Source organism: Notamacropus eugenii, chromosome 6 (genome assembly GCF_028372415.1).
Source record: "Notamacropus eugenii isolate mMacEug1 chromosome 6, mMacEug1.pri_v2, whole genome shotgun sequence".
Classification (NCBI taxonomy): domain Eukaryota; kingdom Metazoa; phylum Chordata; class Mammalia; order Diprotodontia; family Macropodidae; genus Notamacropus; species Notamacropus eugenii.
The window spans coordinates 312748733-312766356 of record NC_092877.1 but is presented as its reverse complement, the minus strand read 5'-3'; the positions used below and the strand labels follow the sequence as shown (position 1 = coordinate 312766356).

Below are 17624 nucleotides of genomic sequence, written 5' to 3'. Positions count from 1 at the left end.
GGCATTGGGTGCTAGAATAATGAGAGGGGGAGGAGTAGTTTTTTACCTCAGTTAAGTGGTTAAGCTTAGTTGAACAGGAAGAAGCAGGGAATTGCAGAGGTCAGTCTTGTCAGACTTGACTATTTTTCCTAGGATTGATCCTTTTCACCTTTACCTGGAAGATTGCTGGAGTATTTTCCTCTAAACAGATCACTGCAGCCAGCCCTGCTTCCAGTTATTATGATCATTCCCCTCCCCCCCCAACATAATGCGGTGTTGTAAACTTGCTTTGTTCCCAAGGTATTTGTTAATTCTGGTATCACTGTATTCCTTTCTAGCATGTTGGCTGGCTGCCAAGCAACCAGCCATCCTTCTGGAGCAAGAGGTTAAGTTCTGACCTGCATGGTCTTACCTCCTCAGCAATACACTTAGGGAAAGGTTGGAATCCAACATAGGTACATGTGAAAATGTGAATTATTACAGAGAGGAAATCCTTATGATATCTTTTGTGTGCAGTCCTTTATGCTAATTTAAAAAAGCTGTTTATTGAACTAGAGGCCCATAAATTCTCTTTGTATTATAATGTCTTCATAATAAAAAGAAACCCTCTCCCATATATCTTACTCTTTTTTAAAAAAAAGATTTTATCAGTTATCAAACATTTTTTTTCTCCCACCACTCTTCCCATTCCCCGTGAGAAGAGGAGGGAAAAAAAACCCAAAACCTTGTTAGCATGTAATGCGTATTCAGGCAAAATGGATTCCTTTATTGGCCATATCCAAAAATGTCTTTTTCATTCTGCATATTGAGACCCTTGTCATATCTTCTTATTTTTCTTTTTTGTACAATGGATGAGTAAGTTTACCAGGCACTAGATATCTGTCTCCCTATTTCTCTCCCTCCTTCTCTCTCCGGGGGAATAGACAAGTGAGGGAAAGTCCTGGTGTGAGGAACAGAAGTCTGGATCCTCCTCTCCTTGGCTTCAGCAATTCAGAGGGTTTACTTTCAAAGAAATAGCAGCACATATAGAAGCTTAACTTCTTAATTGCAAAGTTTTATTTCCTCATTGTGAACATTTCCCCAGGAATTCTTAGGTTTTCTGTTTCAAAGAAAATTTATTGACCTAGTTCTTGGGCCTATGGAAAACATCCCTTCACTCATCTTCTGTTTGTTGGACCTTATTTTCATGAATTTCCCAGAATCTGTTTAGTCTGCTGGTTTTTATTTTGATACTGTCTTGTTTTCACCGTGGACAGCCTGGAATGAATGAAGATGCCTGCTCACTCTGAATTTCTGTTTGTGTATATCACCTGTGTCACATGACTTTTCTGTGTAGTGAACGTAAATGGGTAATCTAGTATTTAGTCACTTTGATGCAGTTAATAGTTAGCTTTGTACATTTATTGTAAAGTAATACTTGACTTTATAATACTACATCTGAGGTAACATAAGCTACTGAAATGCCTTTTGAATCCTCAAGGTAGGAATGATGCAATGTTGTTCAAAATATATTTTTGATGTTAAGCGTTTTTTAATGTATTGATGAAAAAGTATTGAAAGCTATGGTGGTCTGATGGTGGTGTGGACTTGAGAGTTGGAAGTGATCTTAGGGTAAATATTTTCCCACTACCATACTGAATTACCATTGCTTATTTCTATTTTGGTAATCCTTTCTGGTGAACAAAATTTTCAGGGTGCTTGGAAGAGATCTTTAATTTGTGGGGATGGAATTAATGCCATTATTCACCTACTTGAACGTATGCCTAGATAACATAAAAAAGTAGAATGAATTCTACCAACCCTTTGTTAAATGTTGTTCTCCCTTTTCTGCCTCATTTTAATACTTTACACCCAAATCAGGAGGTGAATTCTAATGCAGAGTAAAATATTGTCTTCTAGTAATTACTTCTGTTAATAATATGTAAGACTAGGGAAAAAATTATCTAGGGGAGAGGCTATATCATGGTTTTCACAGAAGCTCTGTTCCTCACAGCTCCAGTGGAAGATAATGGGATGATTGTTTTGGTCTTCAACTAGGGGGGAAAATTAAACGCTAATTCCCAAGGGGCTTTTTGAATAAGTTTGTACATATTCCTATTTCTGTCAGTTTCAACCAAGCAACTGCCTCTGCCCAGAAAAAACCTCCCAGCAAATAGAGAAGAATAAAAATGAAATTAAAGGACTGGGGTAGAGAGTCACTGTCTAGGAGATAAGGGGGGGTTGGCAGTTTTTACTTGGATTGTTACTGATTTAAGTAAAACTCTTCTTGGTTTTTTTGTTTCTGGTTTTGCAGTTTGGTTTTTTAATAAAACATTTTCATGTGTGTAATTTTTTTTTTTTTTGTCTTGGATGAATGAGGGAAGGAAAATTTTTTAAGCACCTGTGTGCCAAGGACTGAACTCAAACTAAGCACTAGTAATAAAAGTAGAAAAGCAAGACAGTTTTCAAGGAGCTCATGCTATACTTGAGGGAAAATCACATAAAAGATGGTTGCACTGCAGTGGAGATGGAAAGGTCCAGAAATCTGGGGGAGAAGGTTTGTAGCTGGCAAGGCCCAGGGGTCTTTAGGTTGTGTCATTAAATTGAATGGCTCTGTTGTGTGTCTCTAGGGCAGATGGTAAGGCCTGGAGGTCTTTAGGAGGCAAGAACAAGGCAAATGTTAAGGTCTGGTGGCTTTCCAGTAGAGTTGGTGAATCTCATCTCATCCAAACCATGGTAGCGTCAAGCAGCCTGGATGGATTCTGGGCACCCCTTGCCATGGGAGAGGACAAAAAAAGAGAAAGAAAGTGGGGGAAGGTGCCTCCTCTGGTAGCAGATTTTTCCAGCTGCCCAGTGGGAGGATTTGGGAGAAGGGGAATGAAATGATGTGACTTTTAAAACAGTAAACATTAAATCTTTGTCTTAGTATAAGAAGGATGCCTTTTTGGGAAGGACTGGTAGGATTCGTTCTGTTTCTTTGTCATCAACATTAGTTTGACATTTAATTGTGACCATTACAGAGACAGTAGAATGAATGCCTGATCTTGGCTGGAGGGATTTGGGTTTGAATACTAAGTTTCAGCAAATTACTTCCTTTTCTCCTGAGTCTCAGTTTCATCAGAGGTCCCTTCTAGTCCTAGATCTGTGATCCCATGATCTCTGAGATCCTATGATTTTTCATCTCCCTTCCAATAGGAATCCTTTAATTTTCAACAGCAGAAACTTGGAGCATGCAGCTAAAGATAGTTTGACTTGGTTTAGAGACAGTGTAATGATAATAGCCTGAGAACAGTACCTGGAGTTGGAAGACCTGGGTCTGAATCCTGATTTCTCCACTTTCTATGGGCAAGTTTTCACTTCTGTAAAGTAGGGAGAGGGAAATTCAGGGAGATAGGGCTAGATGACCTTCATTTTCTTTTCCAGTTTGAAATCTATGATCCTTTGCCTTCAGAATTTGGTTCTAAAATGAGTACAAATTCATTTTTAAGTAACAACCTTTGTTCCTTTCCCCAGAGTACAACACATTTTAATTTCACTTAAAATGATTGAATCACGAGATTGTGGCAACAGAAGGGAGAAGCTGAGAAGCTTTACCTTTTTATCTTTCTAAAGAGTAATAAGATATTTTCTTTCTGTTCCCATCCTGTTATAAATCTAATGTTCATGTATTGCTTTTGTATTTTTTTTTCCCTAGGGTGACATACCATCTGTTGAACACTTACTCCAAAATGGAAGTGACCCAAATGTTAAAGACCATGCTGGATGGACTCCATTGGTATTTTTCAGCTTTCTTTACTCTCTGATTACCTGACTCCCCTGTGGGACATCCCTCTCTGCCTTTTTTTTTTCCTTTAATGAAATTAATTCTTTAGTTATAAGGGAATAAATAGTTCCTGACCTGCCCTTCAGTGTTGTTGGTGTATTATCTAGGGCAGAGATTCTTGACCTTGGTGTCATGGATTCATTTGTCAGTCTTTTGGAGCCTATGGAATGTCTTCTCACAATAATGTTTGTTGCCTGTATTCATAATTAAAGAAAATGTTAAATTTCAGGTAGAAATGAGTAAAAGTAAAGCTGTTGTTTTTCTTTCTTATCCAAGTCCATGAACTCACTTGCAATCTATTCATGGACCCCTAGTAGAGATTATTTTGTTATCTTGACTCACTTCCTAAGGGTTTAGGGTGGTTATGGGTTGTTGTTGGTTTTTTTTGTTTTTTTGTGCTGCCAATTTCCTTTTTGGTGTTTGGGTTTTTTTTTTTTTTTTATTGCTTCACCCAAGAGCTAGTGGAGCTGCTGCTAAATTTAGGAAGGTCTCACCTTCTAAAGTCTGGTCCCATTAAAGGCTGACTTTTGCTGCTGGCCGTGTCAAGAAATATATGATGTTTTTCACAGGAAAGTAAGTCCCATTGAGATATTGCTATATATGGACAGAAGGAAGGAAACTGTAGCCCTGCTGCATTGTTATTCTGACAGCTCTTTAGTATTTTTTTTTTTCATTTATTTAGAGCCAATTTTTTTGTGGAGATCTTTTTGGCTTTTGATGCAGTGTGCAGCTAAAGATGTAATGTGAGGAATCCACAGGAAATAACAGTACAAGCTGCTTGCATTTGGAAACAAGTGCTTGCTATCTGGGCTAATTGCATTAGGACAATAAACATGAGATATGACATGTGCAGCTTCAGAAGATGTCAACAAATGAGGGAGATGCACTCATCCTGCAAACCAGAAATTCAGCACAGAAATTGGGAGTCTAATTAGCCCAGGAGCATGCAGGCTTAAAGTGATATGTAGTAGTGTCCCCACTAGCCAAAATATCGTGCCAGGAAGGTGTTCATCCAGCCCTGAGTCACGGATTGTAGAAACTTTCTTGGACTTGCTAATGTTTTCATGATTGATTTAATTATTTTTTTCGTGATCTGGAAAGCACACGAAAGCAAAAAGGAGTGAGTATTCTGTCTCACTGTATTGATTAGGGTTCCCTTTGCCAATAAAAAAGCAACTTTAATATGACCTATTTTCTGAATCAGACATACCAAGATGCATGTTAATTCCTAAGAGGGAATTTGTTCAGATAGGTTTATTAAAATGCAGAGTGATGGTGCGATCACATGTTAAAAAAAATGGGGACAAAGTTTACCTGGAGTATTTCTTTTCTCTGGAGTCTGTTTTGATATCTTCCATTCAGTTGTTAGTTCTATTTAGGTACCGTTGGGCTCAGACAATTTGCTAATGATAGTTGGTAAGCCTTGGCCACTTGCTGTGTCGGCTGGTAATACAGCTGCTTTGTAGACGTAGGAACTCATGTAAGTAGGTGTAGATTTTGAATATTTTTATGCTGTTCATAGCAGTTTGATCAGTGGAAAACTGCCAACTTTATCATAGGTGAAATTGTGGTATGCATTCAGCTCAGGTCACGGTTACTTCAGATAGTTACAGAATTTCCATCTGAAAGGATGGACCTTCTAATCTAAGAGTTTTCAATCTCTTTTTGTATCGTAGACAGTCAGGTGACACCTATGGACTCCTTAGGATGTTTTTTTTTTTTTTTAAATAAAGTGCATAACGTTACAAGGAAACCAGTTCTGTTGAAATAGTGATCAAAATGTATGTATTTTTTTAAAAAGTTCATGGAACCTAGGTTAAGAACTTTTGATCTAGTCTCATCCACACCCTAATAATATTTCATTCATTATCATGGTCCAGCCTTTACTTGAAGTCTTCTCCTAAGTCATAGACTCTCGCTTCTGTTTTGATATCCCCAGCATTGCATAATAGCCGCATGCGGTAAGCGTTTAATAACTGCTTGTTAAAAAGTCTCTTCTAGCTCTAAATCTGGGATTTTATGATTAACAATATTTTCTGTAAAATACATGTTCCCTGTATTTCTTCCATAAAGGACTTATCACTCAGGGCTCAAGTTAAAATCTTTTGTCTTTATAACCTGAATGGAGCAAATGAATGAAAAAGCATTTATTAAGATTACTGCTTGTCAGCTCTTTTCTGGTGGCAGAGAATTGGAAATTTAGGAGAATACCCCCCAGTTGGGGAATGGTTGAACAAATTGTGCTGTGATTATGATGAATTACTATTGTGTTGTAAGAATTGATGAGCAGAATCCTCTCAGAAAAACCTGGAAAGACTTCTAGGAACTGATGGAAAGTGAAACATATCATGTACAAAGTAACAGCAATATTGTAAGTTGATCACTTATGAATGGCTATAGCTATTCTCAGCAATACAGCGATCCAAGACAGCTCTGTAGGTCTCATGATGAAAAATGCTATCCATCCCCAAAGAAGAAATGATGATGTCTGAATACAGATTGAAACATAATTTTTACTTTATTTTTCTTGAGGGTTTTTGTTTTGTTTTTTTTTTGGTCTGTTTTCTTTCACAACATGACTAATAAATTAGGAAATGTTTTGCATGACTACACATGTATAACCTATATGGAATTGCTTGCCTTCTCAATTAGGGAAGGAGTGGAGGGGGAAAAAGAGAGAATTTGGAACTCAAAGTTTTAAAAAAAAAATGTTAATTGTTTTGGCATGTAACTGGGAAAAAATAAAATACTAAATGAAAATTTTAAAAAAAAAGATTACTGCTTACTAGGTACTAGGCACTGTGAATGTGAGGAATAGAAATACAAAAGTAAGACAGTTCCTGCCTATTATATTCTATTGCGGGAGACAATACATATATAAAAGTAGCGTTCAGGAGGAGTATCTGTAAGAGACAGTGATCTGATGTCAGGGAGAGCATTCTAAGAGCTTTTAGATTTGTGATTTTTTTAAGGCATAGAATAAGTACCTTTATTATGCCTATGAATGTTTGTCTGAATAAATTGAATCTAGACTACATAAAAGCAAAATTCTGAACTTAATTCAGCATCTTTTAAAAAAAAAAAGTTTTTTTGTGTTTTTTGCTATCTTTAGGATTTTGTTTACTTATTCTTTGTCACCCTTCTGTCTTCCCTCCAATTTGTATCAATTAGCACGAAGCCTGTAATCATGGACATCACAAGGTTGTGGAGCTGCTGTTAAAACACAAGGCCTTGGTAAACACCACTGGCTACCAGAATGACTCACCACTCCATGATGCAGTCAGGAATGGGCACGTGAGCATTGCCAAGCTGTTACTCTCCCATGGAGCCTCCCGAAATGCTGTGTAAGTGGGGTGGAAACGTGCTACTATAACTGACGGGAATTTCTAAATTGTCATCACTTGTGAAGTAAAGACCTTAATATATAGGTTGATGTGTTGTTGGGTTTTTTTTATCCCCTTATCTCTTCTGTCTCTCAGAATTAGATGTGATTTTCATAATGGTTTAAAAATCGGCATATATGTGCCTTTTTCCTTCTGTAGTTATAAGACGTGTATATACAGAGACAGAGACAGAGAGCTTTCTTTTGGTGATGGAACAATTATCAAGCTTATTTTGAAAGCTTTTATTCTTTTGGCCTTATTTATATCTTACAAGAACCAATTGTTTTAAAATATATGGAGTAATTTGAAATTGACCATTGCATTTATTTACCATCTTGCATTTTTCCTTATGTCCACTTGGACATAATGTCCTAGAATATATGCAAGAATTCAGATGTTAAGTAGAACCCTATGATTAACTTGCATCATAATGAAAGGTTTTGCATCTTTCAGATGAGACTCATGACTGTTGTTTTGCAGTGGCACAAAAGGGTGTTGGTGACTTTTGGAAATTGCCTTTTAAAATAGACACCATGGAACACGTCCCAAGTAAATGGCTCGTGTGGACTTTTTGTCTTAGTCTGTTGCCTCATCCTCTTAGGTTTGTAAGACTATAATGTTTAGTTTCAGTGTTGAATTAAATTGGAGTAAGCTGATATACCAGTTTCCCACTTAATCTCATTAAAGTTCTCCCAGAGGATGAGGATAATTCAGAAAGTTCAATATAAGAAAAATATTCATATTCCTTCTAAATTATCTCCCAAGTGTGAGAATTAAAGATATAAAAGAAAATCATTTATTGGAGATGACCGTGTACTTTGAAAAAGGTAGAAGCTAAAAATCAGCTATTGAAAGAATAATCAGTTAGTTAGCAGTTATGAAGTGCCTACTATGGGCTCAGCATTATAGCAGGGATTAAAAAGAAAGAAAAAGAAAGAATTAAACAATCCTATTTATATGAATCTTAAACCAGCTACTTATAATTATCAGGTTTGAAATGCTGCATTGTGGAAAATCTTGGAAGCTTTTCTAGATATGGACTAATTAACTCTGTGAGCCTTAGTTTCTTCATTTGTAATAAAACTGTCTTGAACTAGAGGACTTTTTAAGGTGCTTTCTAGTTATAGATCTAGGATCCTGTGAATAGAGGAATAGCCACTTTTGAATCAACACTTTAATATCTTGAAGTGTAACTGAGCAACAGAACTACATAATACTCTGTTGTTCAGATATTCTTGTTCCATCCTTTCAGTTGTATCTGACACTGTGACCCCATTTGGAGTTTTCTTGGCAAAGTTACAGGAGTAGTTTGCCATTTCCTTCTCTAGCTCATTTTACAGATGAGGAAACTGAGGCAAACAGGGTTAGGTGACGTACCCAGAGTCACACAGCTAGTAAATGTCTGAGGCTGGATTAGAACTCAGCAAGATGAGTCTTTCTGACTCTCATCCCAGCACTTTATGCACTGTGATGCCACCTAGCCACAGATGTGTTGAAACTCAGCTATTGTTGCAACAGCTACAGCTGTTTGTCATTTTTCTGTGTTATTCATTGGGTCCTTGCATATATAGTATAGCATATATTTTTACTACTGACTTCCAAAGAGAACTGTAGCCTTGGAAAACTAATATATCCGTGTTTACTAGTCACATTGAAGATACTGGACAGTCTTTCATTGCCTTGTAATAGCACAGCAACATATATCAACTGATGCTTGGACTGAATTTAGGGGAATCTCTTTGCATTATAAAATTTCCAAGATCACCAGAGCATTACTGAAATGTGACTTAATTAATGGCAACTTGTTGCTGTTAGTTTTAGTAAAGGTGTTCCTTCTGCCTGCCTTCTTAACATCTGTTGTTATATATGTGTATGTATGTGTGTGTGTGTGTGTGTGTGTGTGTGTGTGTGTGTGTGTGTGTGTGTATAACAGCTCTCAGCCTCAGTTTCCTTATTTGTAAAATGAAGATAATAAACCACTCAGTATCTTTGCTGAGAAAACCCCAAATGGGGTCACAGAGAGTCAGACGGTACTGAAATGACTCAGCAACCACAAAGCAACAGTAAGGCAAAGAAGGGCAATCTCTAAATGTGAAATTAGAGCCCCAGTGGGTTGAAGAAGAGGATTGAGATCTTTAGAATTTAAGATCTAGAAGAGAATCAAACACACTCGTGGTTTGTTTTTTTTTGGGGGGGGGGGTAGGGGCTTTGCTGCACAGCAATCCTTTTATCATCTCTGTCATCCATGCCATATTCTGGACCTCTTCTTTCTCTCTAGCTCCCTCTCCCCTCATCCTCCCTCTCAGCAGATGGCTCCCCTGTCTTCTGGGATTGAAGCCTTCTGACATGAACTCCCTCATCTGCCCTCATCCTTACCTCCAAACTTTCAGGATGTCTTTACCTATCCTTTCCTCCCTTCCCTCCTGTCCCCGAGAGAATGATATGGCAAGGTTTGACCTCTCCATCTGTGCTACCATATTTTCTTGTCTGTCTCTTTCAGGATTTTGTTCCGTTGATTGTGTTCTCTCTCCTGTCTCTCTCTCTCTCTCTCTCTCTCTCTCTCTCTCTCTCTCTCTCTCTCCCTCCCTCCCTCTCTCTCTTTCTCTCTCTCTCTCTCCCTCCCCCTCCCTCTCCCTCTCCCTCCCTCCCTCCCCCTCCCTCTCCCTCCCTCCCTCCCCCTCCCTCTCCCTCCCTCCCCCTCCCTCTCCCTCCCTCCCTCCCCCTCCCTCTCCCTCCCTCCCTCCCTCCCTCCCTCCCTCCATTTTTGATCTCTCCCTTTTACTAAATTCTTCTTTCCTTAGCAGCTTGGTCAGATATGGAAAAGGGTTTTGGGTTTGGTTTTGAAGGACCTGAGTTTGTACTGTGACCGATTTTTATCCACCAGAGTGAGAATGTTGGACTGGACTGATTTCCCAGATGGCCTCTGAGGCCCCTTACAACTCTTAAATGAATCTAACCACTCCTAAAAAACAACAACTCACAACACTTTCTCTGCTATCCTTCCAATAGCAGAGTTTTACAAAGATTATTCTGTATTTACCACCTTCTTCTCCTTCCCACTGAACTGTAGCTTCTAGCTCCATCACTGCCTCCTTAGTCTTCCTCAGTCTTTCTGTACTGATTGACACTATAAACTGCCCAGCTTCCTCCAGGCTACGCTTTTCTTCCTGGGCATCTTGGATATCATTTTCTCCCTGTTTTTCTCCTCTCCATCAGTCTACTTTGCTGGTTCTTTTACCTTGAATTCAAACCTGACCTCAGCCACTTACTAGATATATGACCCTGGGCAAGTCAATTAGTCCTGTTGGTCTCAGTTTCCCCATCTGTAAAATGGGAATAATAGTAGCAGAGGTTATTGTGAGGATCAAATGAGATAATTGTAAAGCACTTAGCATAGTGCATGGCACCTAATAAGCACTATATAATGTTATCTGCTGTTATTATTGGTGGTTGTTACTGTTATTTTATGTGCATGTGCCCCAGGGTTCTTTTGTCCCCTTTCAGTTTTTTTTAGCTATATCATAATGCTCTTTAGGGATAGCAGTCAGGTTGTGAGCATATCAGATATTTCTCAAGACTCAGTATTATAATTCAAATCAAACTGGTTTGACAGTGGGAAGGGAGTGTTTTCTTACTTAAGTTGTTAGCACGTATTTTTACAAGTAATATAAATATTTCTATAGAGACTGTTCAGAGATGGTCACCAGGTGGTGAAGTTCTCCAGACTCTCTTGTTTATGAATGACATTATGTTAATTACATTAAGCCTTGAAATACTACTGGACTTTCTTAAAGATGCCCATGGTCATTCAGAACAGATTGACCTAGCCCTCCCTGGGGGGAAAACCAAGGGGCATGAAGGATGCTTATTGCCCAGAGTGTAGCTTACGTTTGAATGGGCAACTCATTGAGTTGGTCTGTCAATACAGTTTGTCTTAGGCAAGCACTACAGATGGAAATTGTGCCTGGACTCAAAGTTGAATAAAGCATTTGACAAATTTGAGAGTGCTTTCAACAATCTCAGTCTAAACTGCTCCATGACACGCAAGGCCATATTTTTAAAACACCACTGTTCTGCTGAGGTTACTGATTATCTATGAATTGTAAAAAACATAGTCTCAAAAGAATCAAAATGGTAGATGACCCCAAGGACAATAGAAACTTGTGTGATGGCCATCAATAGGCTTTGGCCTATTACCAACAGTGCCCTGTGCTTCAGAAGCCTAGTGTAATTCATTTTCAGAGATGTATATGTGCAGAAAATGAGATGTTAAATTCCTGTAGCCACAGTAAGGGCTAGCCACTATATATCCTGACTGTTGAATTTTATCCGTGAAATACTAAAAGTAACAGAGGGTCGACTAGGACATGGAGGCTTTTTGGAGACTTGGATAAAAACAGTTTTACAAGATAATTAGACAGGGATGGATTGTAATCTGTATTGGTGGATAGGTTTGTAGTTCTTTTGGAGTATCTGGATTCATGCATATATGTGGAGGAAAAGGTTTATTTTTCTGCATAACTTGTTAGTTGTTAATTCACTTAATTCAGGTGAACCTGAAAACATTTTTCTGTGTACATGCCCCCTCGGTAGATAGGGTGGTAGGCCTAGAGTCAGGAAGACTTCAGCTATTTACTAGCAGTATGACTTTGGACAAGTTGCCTCATCCCTGTTTGCCTCAGTTTCCCTAGCTGTAAAATGGAAGATGATAATAGCACCAACCTTACAGGGTTGTTGAGAGAATATTTGTAAAGCACTTAGCATAGTACTTGCATGTAGTAGGTGCTTTATAAATGCTAGCTACTATTATTATCAAAATATTTTGATATTTCCAAGCCTTGATTTTCCTTTTTGGTAAAAACAGATAAGTGGTGTAAAGTAGTATAGTTAAGACTAATGATATGGATGAGTATACTTTATATAGAATTTATATGTTAGATAAGCATAATTGGGTTCCTGTCTGTTAAGTTTTCTGACGCAAAGGCTTATTTTTATTTTTCTTATCTTTATTTTTCTTATTGTTGCAATGTGAGTTTGGCCTTTAAAAATATCTCATTCTGTACAATTCATGAAGGTGGGCTTCATGTAGTATAAGATTAATTTCTATTCAGTTATTTCTTATCCTGTTGTACATAATGTGGATTGAGGTCGCTAATGAATGTGAACTTTTAAAAGTATGACACTTTTCCCCACAATGTTATCATGTCTTCAAGAACACCAATTTTGTTAAAACTCAATTTGCACCCCACCACCACCCTCTTTCTTTATTGTTGCTGTTAAAAGGTTGTTATTCCAACATTCACATTGGAGGAAGAGTCAATTCCTCCAGGACAACATAGTCTATTTTTACCCCTAGATCTCGGGAAGAAAATATTGAAAGAATTTTTGTAATACATTGAATTGAAGTACTAAAATACAATACTTTCTTTAGTTCAGATTTACTATCTTCCCTATTCATTCAGCTAATATGTTGTATACAAATGACATATCATTTTACATGTGATAATTAGAGTTTTTAATTGAAAGAATGGGTAGGAGTCATATATCTGTATCTGAGACCTGATTTCCTGCCATCTCTTCCTCTGTTGTATAAATGTCTGTATTGTTAACTGCTAAAAGCATGATTCCTCCCCCAACTTTCTCCTTGTCTTCTTCAGTTAAAGAAAAAAAAGCTCATAATGAGATTTGAGCTTTTATATAAAACATTATGTGGGTTGGCTTTATGAATTCTGCTGTTTTGGAAAGGCACACGATTTAGCAGTTAGAATACTTTGCTACTCACTAACTTTACTCTTACTAGGAAGGATATTGGGCTATAAATGGAAAATATTATATGGACCAATGGACCTATTAATTGTCCCTGTGGCCTAGTTAATTTTTTTTTAAGTTAATCTCCTGCTCAGAGATAATTTATATTTTATGGTCAGGTTTTTTTTTTTCTCATGTATTTTTCCTCTTGAATTCCAGTGTCTTTCTTGGTTCATGGGAAGCCAAGAGACTTGAAATATTAGATCTCTGTATTTGCAGTTTCACAGTGTTTCACATAAACACTCTCCACTCAGATGGACTGCCTGATCAGCTTGCTATGCACAATAAGCTCAGCATTACTACAAAACGGTCTTGCTGCTTTTCTGTTAGGTACCTGGTGGCCTGTAGTCGTCTCTGCAGCAGGTGCACGTTTAAATTTGATGATAAGCTCCTCCTTCCCTCCCTTAGTAATACTCATTTAGTGAACAGTTGTGAGCAGGCACCTGCTGCTCTGTTCTTGGGAAATAAAAAAGGTTATTCTGTATTCTGTACGGGGTGTTTCATTTAAAGTGAAATAGCAGTTTGTAGTGGGAAAATAAAGTGAAACATTTTAAGATACTCTGACAGGGCCCTAGGTGCGTGTTGTCAATGACTCTTTGAGTGTGGGCCTCAGAGCTTGCTTTTTGCACCATTTCCCAAATAGAACCAATGTCCAGTCAGCTTAGTGATGGCTGCCAGTGTAGTCAAGAGTTAGTCAACAAAATCTCCAACTTTATTCTTTACCTAGAGCAAGGTTTTTGCATATGAATAGGACGTTCTTCGAAAGATTATTTCAAGGAGATAGCAGGAAGACTTGAGTTCAGATCCAGCCCCAGGCATTTAGTAGCTGTATGACCCTGGGCAAGTCACTTAACTTATGTCTGCCTCAGTTTCCTTATTTGTAAAATGAAGATAATAATACCACCTACATCCCAGTGTTGTTGTGAGGATTAAATGAGATGGTGAGTGCTTATTAAGTCTCCCCTCCCTCTCTCCTTTCCATCCTTCTTTCCTCCCTTCCTCCCTCTCTCCCTCCCTCCCTTCCTTGGCAATCTGGTAAAGCCTATGGCTCTTCATAATATTGTTATTATTATTATTATTTCTTTTTAAATTATATATTATCCATTTTTAACATTAAAATTTTTTTGTTTCAAATTCATTTAAACAAATTTTTGAGTTTCAGATTCTCTTTCAAACCTTCCCCCACCCATTGAGAAGTCAGGCAATGTGATATCAATTATATATGTGAACTCATGCAAAACATATTTCCATATTAGTGATGTGGGGAAAAAAAAACAAGAAAAATAAAGTGAAAAAAAAATTATACTTCAGTTGGCACCACAGTTCAAAAGTTCTTTTTCTGGAGGTGGAGAGCACTTTTCATCATGAGTCCTTAGGAATTGTCTTGGATCATTACCTTGGTCAGAGTAGCTAAGTCTTTCACACGTGATCATTGTTAAGCATGTTTTTAAATGCAGGGGCAGCTGGGTGGCACGGTGGATAGAGCACTGGCCCTTCCAGGAAGACTTGGGTACTTCCCAACACCATATTGCAAAAGCATCCATACATGTTGGAATGAAAAGCAGGTTTACAAGATGCAGAGTTAATTACGTAACCGATATAACTCTGAAAGGACTCATGAGACTAAATATTAAGATATGACTTTTTCTTTCTTAGAAGAAATGATCATTTCCCATACCCTACCATGATGCTTAGCCCCTTGGATATAGCGAAATGTTCCACACGCAGTAGCCTCTCATGAAGTGTGAGACAATCGTAGAAACTACTAGAAGACTGGAAAATTGTGGGAAAATGAAGGTGTTTTAAAAAAAAAATACATTTCAGTGACTTTTTGATGTCAGGTGTCACTGCTTTCTCCAATGAGGCAGCTTTCTGCCCATCTATTCCTATTTTCCCTGTGCAGTTCTTGTTCATATCTTTCCATAAATTCTCCATTTTAGGTTTATCCAGTGGGCTGCAGTTTTTTTAAAAGAATATTTTGTGACTGTCTGCTCTGTGTATCTTATAGTCCCATTTATGCTTGTTGACTCCCCCATCAGAATATAAGCTCCTTGAGGACAGGTATTGTTGGTTTTTTCTATTTTTATCCCCAGGATTTAACATATAGTGTCTAGAAGATAAAAATGTTTAAATAAGTGTTTATTGATTGAGAGTTTTTATACCAGTCCCAGGCCATTTCATTCTATTATTACTCACTCTTAAATATATGTTTTACTTATCTTTTTATTTTTTACAAGTCAATTTTCAGATACATCTCCTGCCCCTAGCTCTCCTTTCCAGCAAAGAAAAATTCAGTAAACTTACCCAAACAGAGATTGTGTCTAACACTGTACACAACATTCTATAAGGGCACCAGGCCTCCACTGAGAGGAAAGATGAGTATTTCATCACCAGTGTTCTGGAAACGAGATTGATCATCACAGCGGATGGAATGCTGAACCTAGAGTCAGGAAAACCTGAGTTCACATCTAACTCCAGAAACTTGGTAGCTCTGGGACCCTGGGCAAGTCAGTTAAGCTCTGCCTCAATTTCCTCATCTGTAAAATGAGGACAATGTTAGTACTTACCTCCCAGAGTTGTTGTGAGGATAAAATGAAGTAATATTTAAGGGGAAAAAAATGACCCTGTAAAACGTAAAGTGCTATGTAAATGTCAGTTATAAAAAAATTCTGATCTTTTAATATTTTAATCTAAACTATTGGGATCAATATGCATATTATTCATTTCTCACTCTGCTGCCTCCTTATGTTTCTGAAGAATAATTGAAACTAGATCATTGAATTATCTGGCTTATTAACCTCCTGTATTATAAAATAGCCTTGATTCTTTCTTATGATTTGAAATATATTGTCTTTGTTACCTGCTAATTTCCGTCCTTACATGTGTTTTTTTCTCCTCTGTAACATTTGAGAGGTTGGAGTGCCTTACCCTCCTGACATAATTCTTCCTCTGTCATTATTTTTCTGCTGTAGGCAAATGGTAGAATAGCTAAATTTATTATTGTGTTATGTCTACATGAATACCTGAATTCTGGCTTGGGCAGAGGGAAGGGGGGAATTTTCCCCCCTCAGAAATGAAAATAATGTCACTGTTTTTTAAAGCATACCAAAGACATTAACATATCTGCTGCCTGTAGGTTATTACTAACATTTTAATTAATGTCTCATTTAAAAATTTAGAGCAAAGAAAAGAGAAAGCATTAACTTTTCTAACTTCAGTGTAAGAATTAGTGCATATGGAATAGTCCTGGGTATAATGCCATTTTAGAAAAATAATTTTTAAATGAGCAAATAAAAGGGCAAAGTAAAATACTAAAAACATCCCCAAGAATATTGTTAATAAAATTGATGATGATGATGATAGCAATTTATCTAACATGTATCTAGTACCTTCTCTGTGTCACTTTGCACTTATCTTACGTGATCCTCACAACAGCCCTAGGAGATTGATGCTATTATTATCCTCATTTTTGCAGAGGAGGAAGCTGAGTCAAATAGAAGTTAGGTGGGTTGCCCAGGGATACACAGCTAGTAAAGTACCTGAGGCTGGATTTGAATTTGGCTCTCCCTCACTTCAGGCTTTCCATTCTATCCACTGTACTACGTAGCTCATACTATGTTATATTTACTTGCTTAATATTCCCTTATTGAACCAGGATTCTAATAGTAAGAGCTGACATTTATATAGTGCCTTAAAGTTTGCAAGGCATATTACAGATATTATCTCATTTGAGCAACAACTTTGTGAGGTTGGTATAACTATTAACCTCATTTTGCAGATAAGGAAACTGAAGCTCCAAAGAGATCTTTGCCACTTTCCCAAGGTTATAGAGCTCATAAGTGTCTTAGGCAGGACTTGAACTCAGGTTTTCTTGACTCCAGTTCTAGTGTTCTATCCATTATGCCATCTAACTGCTGTGCTTCTAGAAAACTTAACGATATAGCAGAAGACTCTGGATACGTGAGCTTTTGCTACCCTTAGGATTTATGGGAAATTGTGTTTGCTGTCTTTAAGGAGAGCAGTAGAAGGCCCCTTTTTTACTTGGTATGTTTTCTTTAAGGTAAAATCTGCTTCTCAGAATATTCTAACAACCTCCACTTGGCCATTGAACCTCTCCTTTGCCTACCTCCATTGTCTCCCTCATATCACGTCACCCTTATTTAGTTTTTGTGGTTGCCCCCAACCTCCAGATTCTTTCAGCCTCACACAGTTTGGAGAGGAGCCTTTTCCCATCTCATAGATTCTGTCTGTAGGATATGATAATGCTGTGATGAATCACCAAAGCAGAGTGCTGACTCATTCAGTTCTTCAGCCCCTTTGGGGCACACATTTTACCAGTAGAATTAGGTGAGAGGTATGAAATAATGAAAAGTGAAATGAGCAGTACCGAGAGAAGGGTGTGCCTAGTAACAGAAATATTCTCCTAAGAATGACTTTGAGTGACTGATTTATCCTAGATATCATAATACTCAAACTAACTCCAAAGGACCTATGAAGGAAGATGCTGTCCACCTCCAGAGAAAGAACTAGTAACTGGAAGTATGTATAGTATGAATATATACATATATATATGTGTATATACACACACACACACACATACACATAGAGAGACATACATACACATAAAATATATCATACATGTACACACATAC

General features: G+C 37.7%; 1 protein-coding gene across 2 annotated transcripts in view; it reads left to right on the top strand.

Annotated features, from left to right (window-relative positions):
* BARD1 (BRCA1 associated RING domain 1) overlaps window positions 1-17624 on the top strand; it is a 134353-nt gene that overhangs the window by 67889 nt on the left and 48840 nt on the right. For both annotated transcript variants that reach the window (XM_072617501.1, XM_072617502.1), the window contains 2 exons: window positions 3653-3733; window positions 6953-7125. In XM_072617501.1, coding sequence (XP_072473602.1) covers window positions 3653-3733; window positions 6953-7125 — 254 coding nt within the window. The remainder of the gene's footprint in view (window positions 1-3652; window positions 3734-6952; window positions 7126-17624) is intronic.